General features: G+C 37.8%; 1 protein-coding gene across 1 annotated transcript; it reads left to right on the plus strand.

Moving 5' to 3' along the window:
• Nucleotides 1-7,762: 7,762 nt before the first annotated feature.
• Nucleotides 7,763-10,538, plus strand: LOC124645287. The gene is made up of 2 exons (XM_047185086.1): nt 7,763-7,768; nt 8,741-10,538. Exons 1-2 carry the CDS (start codon nt 7,763-7,765, stop codon nt 10,025-10,027), a joined length of 1,293 nt encoding a protein of 430 aa, XP_047041042.1. The 3' UTR covers nt 10,028-10,538.
• The last annotated feature ends 302 nt before the right edge of the window (nt 10,539-10,840 follow it).

A 10,840-nucleotide genomic window follows, 5' to 3' on the forward strand; every position in this document is an offset into this window, starting at 1 on the left:
TTTTCTGCTGGGGTATTAAACTTTTTGTAAAAAAGTATTAAAGTATGACGTATGTGGGGCAGTCCTTACTCAAGTTGGCCACGTTACGGCTTAACTCTCCTCTCACATCGTGCTAGAAAAAAGGCGGTCTCAGGTTCAAACTTATTGGGCAATCAACTAGAGCCTGAGTAAGTTTACTTACGTAGGTAATTACTTAAACTTCTGTCTTAATTTAAAAAAAATATCGAGGAACCATGAAAACTACTTATTGGTCTTGCGGTCATTGGTCATTATTAAATCAGAATAAGTACCTACAATATTCAGTGAGGTTAGGGCTGCCATCTTGAATTTCGCCAAACCCGGACAAACATTAGAAAAACCCGGACATTTGGCGTAAATCGCATTTTCCCCCGAACGAGTACGATTTTTTTTTTAAACAAAATAATACCTAATTTGTAATCTATTTACTATTAACATTTACTTAAATTCAATGAGGTGCTTCCTTACATGAAAAGTGACCGGGTTTTCCCCGGACACTTCTTGAAACCCCGCCCGGACGGCCTCCAAACGAGGACAAATCCGGGGAAACCCGGACGCATGGCAGCCCTAAGTGAGGTTGATCTAAAATGAATTTTCACTGTAAATGTTACCAGGTAGATAGATGACGACCTAAATAATGGAATGTTATTTAGCAAAACATTAATTTGCACTGCATTCGAACGACCACATGGATAATTACAGAACCATAAGTTATAATTATAAATCCAAAATATCAAATATCAATAGTCCGTCTGTGTGGTCCGTTCATTCCACATCATTATGAATACTAACCAAATTATTATCGAAATTATACAAAGCATTCCTATAGGTAAAAGTGATTCTATTAGGAATCCGAATTAATTGAGATCCGAATAAGGCACTTAATCTGGTTCTTGTCTATACCTACATATATGTAAGGTATTACTAGTTCAATCTTCTTAGTAGGTCAATGGTACAGATGATTCTTTATACAGGGTGGCCCATCCATAGGCGTCCAAAAGAAAAATTTAGAAGCTCTATGCTATGGGGTATCCGAATCACCCCCATGTATGTTCAGCGATTTTTTGTACTTTAGGAGCTAGCGATTTTTTTATTTTTTTCCCACATTTTCAACATTGTTGTTTCTATTTTATCTTTTTTTTTCCTAACGTTTACAGATGTTTTTTTTTGTGTAATTAATCATCATGATAGTAGCTAACACCTGAAAAAAAACATTCTAGAACTTACATAAAATTTTATTTGAAGTTCAAAATTACTGTTGGAGTTCAGTAGCCAAAAATGTTAAGGGCTTAAAAAAATTAATAAACCCTCTATAATTTTTTAAAAAATTATTTTTATAAACTAGAAAAAACAATGTTGAAATGAAAAATACGGACAAAAAAAAAATAATTCTAGCTCCTAAAGTACAAAAAATCGCTGAACATACATGGGGGTGATTCGGATACCCCATAGGATAGAGCTTCTAAATTTTTCTTTTGGACGCCTATGGATGGGCCACCCTGTATAATCTTATTAGTCGATCAGTAACTAAAAAATAAACATAGTACAAGGCATTTTCTGGCTCTTCTCCATGAGACCAACTTTTTGGAGCCGTGCAACTAGTGTGACGTTTCATAGGAGGCAAGGCCTATTGGAAATAAAAACATTTGACTTTGAGAGACAGTGGATACCACAAGACGGGCACAGCAGACGAGGTAGGCCCCGGAAAGATGGCGGGACGACCTGGATGCCTACTACCCTGCTTGGTGGGAACTATCATCGGATTTGGAAACCAAAATAGAAAGGCCTTTGCCCAGCAGCGGGACTGTTCGGGCTAAGAAAAAAAAAACCTTTTGACAGCTGGACGCGAAGCGAGCACATAAATTGTTCGCGAACAAATGTGTACGAACAATTTTGGTCGAATCTGGCCACTAGGTAGCAATTTTCACTGGACTCCTCTAAGCGTCAATGACTTAAGGAGTCAGTCTAAAGCGGTGCAATTCTAAACCTAATGACACAGTTCCACAAGTCCTTGTGAAACCTATGGAAGTGCGTTATAAGTTTTGAATTTTTCCCTTGCTCCCATTTCAACATTTATAAGCTATGGCTTCACATTGCACGTGAATGGAAAATGGAATTTTATTTTGTCATAATACACAGAGTGTATGGTTTAATGTTATTCGTAGAAAAAGTCACATTTTATACTGTTGTGTAAACTGACGCTTAACTTAATCCTGTTGTTCAGTTTATTTTTAAAGGTTTTTATATAAGTATGTATTGTATATGGTATTATATTGTATTTACCTACTGAAATAATGAGGACTCTCGAGATGGTTGCGCTACTTATCATTGTTGTCGGTTTTTATGAAACAAGAAATTGTGGGATAAGTGTACCCTGCAACTCAGCTAAGCGTAGAAATTATAATAGGTAATGGTATTCTTTACTATACCTTATTAAATTATTTCTCTAGAAATATGATGGTCATCGTACAAATTCTTAGTGACACTTTTTATTCTCCGAGGGAAATCTTAAAAATTATCACCGATATGCCAATCTTTCAGGCACCGAGAGTTTTGAAAACTTATAATCATGATTATGTCTAGGTGTTATTGTTGTCTCGTCATATTCGAGGTTTCTTTTTCACTTGCCAGTGTGTTCTATACATACCTACATATTTACATGAACTACACGTTCACTACATGTATACTAATGTTGTAAAAATATATACTAATGTTATGTGAGTTTGATTGTTGCATGAATCGGTTCAAATAAATTATGTCAGGGCTATAGGTTATTTTTTCTCCGGGTGCAAAGTTCACATATTTAATTTTAACAAAAATTTCGTAAGATTGATCGTTAAGGGCTATAGTGCAACTTCTGTGTTGTGATGCCCAATGCGCCGTAATGCGCCCCTGCACAGAGAAGGGTCTACATAATTTTCATGCCGCCACTGACAATGTTGTAGTTGTGGCAAAATATGGAGCCTCCATTTAAATTCAAATGCCATCGACTCTTTAGGAAGAAGAAGTGCCACACAGTCAAATAGAAGTCAAAGTTATAATAAGACCTATTACTCCTATTTTTGGCCGAGGACTCAAAAACTAACTGCTGCTAGACACAAAAGTCTTCCGATGGTCACTTGGATTTTCAGATAGGTAGGTACAATAGGACAATATAGGTACAAATGGGAACACAAAACCTTAAACCGACTATATTCTGCTGTATTATGGGCGAGCTTGAATACGTAGAAACTATTAGTAATCTGTTCTCATAAGGTCGAATTCCCCGGCATAAATCACTAATAGGCATAGCGTAATCCCAGGTCAATCAGTGATATTGGATAATTTCGCATAGAATTTATCAGTTTTATAGCTGGATAAGTTCCACCTTCCATATATCATGGCTAATGACATGTAGCTGAAGAATTGTCATAAAGCCTTATGATTGGCGTAAATGGGGTTGAAATAATGTAAAACAAAGAACTGTTTTTAACCGACTTCCCAAAAAGGAGGAGGTTCTCAATTCGGCCGGTATGTTTTTTTTTCTATGTATGTACATCGATTACTCCGAGATTTATAGACCGATTTACGTGATTCTTTTTTTGTTCGACGCGGAATTGCTGCCAGTTGGTCCCATAGTCATCAGGTCAGGATCTGATGATGGAAACTCTGAGAAATCGAGGGTAACCTTCGAAAGTTGTAGGCATACATAGGGTAAAAACTTGACACTCAGGTGTATGCCTGAAAACACTATTCAACAGTGAAGGTTTGGAGTTGATCTGATGCTGGAGATCAGAGAGGGTCGAGGGAACTCGACAACAGAATGTGTAAAGTACCTCGTGTTTGGGCTCATATTATTTGTATTGACGAGACCTTTGCAACAGTGAAGGTTTGGATTTGACCTGATGATGGAGACCAGAGAAAGTCGAGGGAACTCGACAACTGAATATGTGAAATATTATTACTTATATTCTTTGTATTGATGAGAACTTTCCACTAATATGGATAGTGACAACTATTCGTGTCACTAAAAAGCTGTAAATAAAAAACTTTTTTACAAAAAAATTAAACCGACTTCCAAAAACACTAAAAAGCAAAAAAAAAAACTAATTTGAGGTGCATCGGCCTAGAAGTCGGTGGCAAAATCAACTTAGTAACATCCATTAGACACCGACTTCTAGGCCGATGCACCTCAAATTAGGTTTTTTTTTTGCTTTTTAGTGGTTTTGGAAGTCGGTTTTTGAGCTGCAATGTCTAAAGGAACAGAACTGTTGAATTTTGGGTCTTCAATGCATTTATTTTGTGACCGACTTCTGGAGCCTTATGAAACGTTTTATTTTGTCTCTTTCAGTGTTTTTTTTTTTTTGGAATTATTTAAATTGATATTATTTCCTTTACAAACAAAGGAAAAGCGGTCGCATTCGAAAATGTAAAAGCACAGTTCTCTTTACCAATTAAGCCTATAAAAACACTTTATTGAAAATAAATAACGAGCATGAATACTGAAGCTTTCATGCAGTGAATGATGTCATACGTGGGTGAATTTCCCGGGACCAAAAATTGCGTGGCATCGATGAAATCGGTACTAAAAATCATTGTTATAATATTCTAATATTTTTTTCTAAGTAGGTGAAATAGTAATCTATGTGTAGCACTAAATATTTTGTTAATAGGATTAATTGGTTCTCCAAAAAAAAAAAATAAACCTCAAAATCTTTCATTGCCGTGTTTGTCCACACATCACCTTGATGTGTACTAGACCTTATTGATAAAAATGTATTAGTTATTTATATTAAAACCTACTTTTATTTGATTCGTGAATAGTTAAAGTATTATTATGGACTACATTTGTTGAAATATTTAAACAATACAACAAATGGTAAATAAAAAATAGTTTGTCCCAGAACCACCATTCATCGCCATGTCCTAAACATATTTAAGAATATTCCTTTTTCTAACGGTTTGCGTCCCTCCCGCTGTGCGCTAAATGTTGCATATTAGTGGACATCAAGTGTTCGACGTGGAATGACTTGTGCACGTGCCTGCGTTTTCGCGCCATAAATGCAAGTATGCAATTTTTTTATCACTGGACATTTTTTCTTTCATCGCCGTGGATAGGTCTTACTTCTGTTTGAATAAGTTTGTCCTCTTAATTGATCATTCGGTACAATGCCATCTATCTTATGTTTATTTGTGACGTGTTAATTACTGTGAATTATTAACAGATTTTTAGTTTTTTGATGTTTTTGCCTTGATATTCATTGCCGTGCTCTCATTTCCGTGGTTTCCGTGGTCAAAATTTGCTATGGAAATGAAAAAAAATACACAGCAATGAAAAAATTGTCATTGCCATGCCTTGTAAAACAATTTCGTTTCATTGCCGTGGCCGCATGTTTCATTACCGTGACTTATGTTTTCATCGCCACGGCATCATTAAGAAAAAAAAACAATTTGTACTATATAGTCAACTACAAAAGGATATTTCCACGTTCACCTCACTAAATGATAAACTTACACACGCCACTTCAGGTTCAGGTTCACTTAGGTTGTTTTACTAGAGGAGTATTTAAGAAAAGAAAGAGAAAGATATGTCAAAACGATGGTTGCAGGAATAGTTTTCATTGCCATGGACGCATGTTTCATTGCCGTGCATGCATGTTTCACCGCCGTGGCATGAAAATTTTAGTCTTGTATATCTCGTTAGTTTTTTAAGCTATCTACTAGATATTAAGTAAGAATACATATCTTATCAAAAACTTTAGTAAACACTATTTTTTCTTGTTCTAAAGTTGAAGTATAAAAAATCCACGGAAATGAAGATTTTATTGGACCTGTTGAAATTCACCCACGTATCATTAAAGTATCACAATATCGCACTCTCAGTTGAATGCAGTGTAATCGGCCTTACGAGATCCTCTTTAAACTTTTCCGTAAATGATAATGTTTTCATGATTCACGTACCTACAACAAAATGAAAACTGTCGCCTGCTCACAAAGGACACAAAGGCTTCAATATTGTATTATATGGACAACAATGATTTATAATAACATTGAGTGGGCGACAATGCAGCGCATTATTTTTAATCGACATAAAAGGATTTAGTGTATATAATGTGGTGGTAGGTTTTAGTGAGGACGGCGGGCGCATCCCACGCACCCCGGCGCTGGCGGCGCGGCGGGTAGCGGCGCGGCCGGCGGGGTAGCAGTGAAAGTGAGCGCGCGCCGCGCCCCACCGCCGCTCATGGGGTGCACCTCGCCTTATATAAAGACAACCTCAAGGTGAACTAATAGAGTAATAACAGTTCCGGCGACCTAGCTAGTGGAACAGCCGTTCCCCGCCTCATCATGAGAGGGACCTGGAGCCAAGTGGTCAGTGTTCAATCATTCAAATATCTTCGGGAATTTCAATACCGTCAATTGTTTGTTTGTTCATTATTAAGTGTTCAAAACTAAGTTTTTTGAAAAAAGTGCTCGTGTTAACTTTAAGGGCTGCAGTTTCTTATTTTTTTTAAATCACTTATTTTTTATACCAAACAATCTTCCAAAGTTTACATCCGCAGTGTTTATTAATTACTAAAATCAATAAGCGAAACCGTCTCCTATCTCATAATTATTCGAGTTGAGTTGCAGTGACAAAGTTTTTCAAAGTTCATTAATGTCTAATTATAAGTTATTCACGCTTCCAGTGGAAGTAAAACTGGGCGGGTTAATTAGTTTCATACAGACAACTTACCTAATACTCCTAAGTTTACTTTGTGAACTTGCCGACCAGCAGTAAAGATAAATATTTACCAGTCACAATACGCTATATTTACTTGTATCAACACTAATTATAGACTCAAGTGATAATTGACAAATATTACGCTAACTTGTATATTTTGCCGCTCAAACTTTGTTGAAACTTTTGTCGCGAACCGCGAACAAGTTTCAGATAACAATTCTGATAATAATGGTAGAAAAGTACTAACAATTGAAGATGCACTAGGCGATGAGTAGTGAAACCTAGTTATCGGTGGGCGTATGCGACATTCATCAATGCATCCGTCTCGTTGTCACTGATCGTGACAATAGCTCCGACTTTTTATCGGTGCCGAGATTTTTTCAATTTTGAACGCAACCTCTCGCTATTGTTATTTTATTACCCACTATAATGGCAAATCTCTCTAGAACATTGCAATAATGACGATGAACTCGATCGGGTTGCATAATGCGCTCTTCCGTTTTGAGCGCTTTAGGCGGGTCACGATCTGCGATCCTTTTCGTAATTCCGCGATTATAAAAGTGCCTATACGAGCCTCGTTGAAATAAGTGGCGCTTAAAATAATCACCGTTACATAATTTCTCGTTCAAATACGGAAACAACGAATATGTTAAAGCTTTATATGTTATGCTCAACATTTCCGCCTTCGCACTCGTTTTATGTGGGAAAGCACAAAGCTCTCATCTTTCTAACATGTATTAAGTACCTTGTATTTTAAATCTTGAGACATCTCCGCTTTTATTGAGCGGAACGAACCATGTGACATTTTAATGATTCAACATAACAATTTTACATAATTAGATAATTAAACAAATTAATTCTAATGAAGAGGTCGTGATAATGTCTAACGCTGCGCTGGTGGAAAACTACTGTTTGTTGTCGAAGTCTTGGGCAGACGTGATCGCTATCACCGGACGGCGACGCCGATTGTCACCGCAATATCTTGTATAACTATTGCATAATGTCGTCCAAATGTTGTATTGTATTATTATATTAGTTAGCCGCATGACCGTATGTGTGAACTATGCTAATGCACCAGATGTACATAAAAACTTTCTAAAGTTATTTTCACTGTCCTTTACGTAAACTTATTTCGAACACGCTAAATTAATTTGGCATCTCGTGTGGGTGTCGGATGCGCAAATTACTTATTTTTCAAAAAAAAAAATATTGTCGTTAATTGTGATTGTATGCTACTAAAATTTTATTAGTCCTTTAACTGATTTGTTATAGTTCTTTGTAAAAGTTTAATTAAGTACATGTTACATAACCCCACATGCGTTGCATTTCGGAATGACCTAGTAGCTGTAGTCCATACATGGCACACTTTAGTGTTCTCAAAACATCGATTTCTTACATAACTATTGAACTTGATGGATCCGGGTTGTAATTTTTTAAACAGGTTTAACAAACAACGAGTGTCCTAAATTGGCATATCATTAACGATATCATATACCTATATTGTTCTTATGCGAGGTAATGAGACAAGGCAGACTTTTGTTTTTGCGAGTTTTCTCAATACTTGATTTTCCGGTAGCAATAAGTGTTCTAGAAAGCCTGTACCTACATGATGCTCACACTAGTAGCGGCTCGTTGAACCTTCGCTTCCTACTCGTAGATCCGCTCGACCTGCGAATTAGCCGGAGCTAGTTCTAATAGCCCCCACCCACCCCGCCTCACATCAACAACTTGACTGATACTCACTTTCCTTTTGTGAATCACATGAACGACATTACGTAAATATTTTATTTATGGTCCGAATTCGTTTATTTTTCCAAACAAAGGGTTCATTGTAATGAACATCTCAGATGTTTTAATTGTTAATATAAGATATGATTCTCCGAAATAAAGACAACTTCTTTTGTAACTAGCTATGCGACAATTCTTTTATGGCCTTCCACTTAGTAAATAGGCTGTGCGTTAACGGAAGCTCTGCGTCAATTTATATTCATCTAACTATAGCCAAGTTTTTCTTTGTTTCAGATTACCCTAGCGGTAATTTTACAAATCGCTCTAGTTTCGGGAAAGGCATTAATACCACAAAATCAACAAACACAGCAACAGGTGGAGCAGAGTGTACAGCAAAATGCTCAGAAGCGTGTCGGGTACGACTACCCCGCGCCTCCGCTTGACCTCGTCAATCCGTTCCAAGATCACGATGACTTGCACGCTCACGACGGCCACCACGAGGTGATCGACCACCACGACGATCACCACGAGCACCACGACTTCGGCGACCATGACGTACACGAGCACCACGCCATACACGAGGAGCATCACGTGGAGGAGCACCACGAGGAGCACCACGAACACCACGACCATCACGACCACCACGACCCCGGCTACTGGAAGAAGAAACTCATCTGGAAACCTGGATGGAAGAAAATTTGGAAGCCCGCCAAGAAGCAAATCTGGAAGCCATCGTGGAAAAAGATCTGGAAGCCTGTGTGGATACCCACTAAGAAACCCGTTTGGAAGGAAATTAAAGTCCCCGACTGGAAAAAGATCTACAAGCCCGAATGGAAACCAATAAAAGTTCCTGCTTGGAAAGACATTAAAGTACCCGACTGGAAGAAAATTACAGTTCCAGTGTATAAGGATATCGTCGTGCCCGGCTGGAAAGAAATACAAGTTCCTGCTTGGAAGAAAGTCTGGATTCCCGAATGGGTTAAAGTCGGTATCCCTGGAGAAAAATATCTAGGAAAAGACCACGATGGTTGGGAATACACGTCTCACGATTTGTGGAAGAAAAAGTTAGTTTGGAAACCAATTTGGAAGAAATACTGGAAGCCAGCTAAGAAACAAATCTGGATCCCTGACAAGAAACTTGTATGGAAGGATGAGTGGAAGCAAATTTGGAAAAATGAGAAGAAGCAAATATGGGTCGACGACAAGAAGTTGGTGTGGAAAGAAGCTTGGCAGCAAATCTGGAAGCCTTCCAAGAAATTGATTTGGGTGCCCGACAAGAAATTGGAATGGAAGGAGGCATGGAAACAAATCTGGGTACCTGCATGGAAGGAAATCTGGGTGCCAGGTGTGAAGAAAATCTGGAGGCCTGTATGGATTTCTGAATGGTTCCCGTCACCAGATCATCACGAGCACCATCATGAGTCCCACGGCTGGGACAGGAGCGATAGCATCGACAACAATACAGCAGAAAGCAAGAAATCAATAGCCGTGCAACAAGCGCCGCAGACAAGAGAGCCCAGACAACAGGCACCTCAGAAACAGGAGCCAAAGTCACAGCAGTCATGGCTATTTCCCAAATAAATTAGTATCCCTATATAAATTAAACGCTTTTTATGTGGAATAAATATAAAATCCGGAAATCGGATCGGAAAAAGCTTTCTAGAAGCGTTATAATGCCATATAAAAGTGAAGACTGCAAACAGCTACCACAGGTGTCGTACAGGATAGCGAGCTGGCCGGAGCAAAGGAACAATCACATCATGGATTCTCACTTAGGTAATGATTTGTTTATACATTTTGAATTGCCATGCGAACACTGTGAGATAGCGATGCGATTGTTTCTAGGCCCGTCATAAGGTTCACAGTACAGTCTGTACAGTCCTGATCACGTTATTTATAGAGTCTAAGCTTTAAACTGATTGTGTAGTATTGTTGTCGTAGATCGTAAGAATATTGAGAGCTGGTTGTCTGTACCTACCCACTGATGCTATGTGTTTTGTTGTTGTTTAGGTAATTAAATTAAGTTTGTTTTAGGTTTTTAGATTTTAGTTTTGCGGAACCAATGAAATAAATGTTATGTAATATTAAAATATTTTCTGGTTTTTCTTGAAAGTTTGAGAAGACTCGATACCTTACAATTTCAAAAGTTTGATGTTAAGACAATGATGGTGAAGCATCTTTTGGCACAAGGTTATCAGAATTTTGCATCTCAAAGGCTGAATCCTTAAAAAGTCTGTCAATGAACCTATTATTTTCAGGTGATGAACTTAATTTTTATTGGTCAGAAAGTTAGGTACTTACTCCTTTTTATCGAGGTAATAAAAATTTGCCTTCTAGTTTTTCACAAAGTGAAATTGCATTTCCCGGTGTAGCGATTGGTACAGCAAATATTAA

The sequence above is a fragment of the Helicoverpa zea genome, chromosome 31 (genome assembly GCF_022581195.2).
Source record: "Helicoverpa zea isolate HzStark_Cry1AcR chromosome 31, ilHelZeax1.1, whole genome shotgun sequence".
NCBI classification, from domain to species: Eukaryota; Metazoa; Arthropoda; class Insecta; order Lepidoptera; family Noctuidae; genus Helicoverpa; species Helicoverpa zea.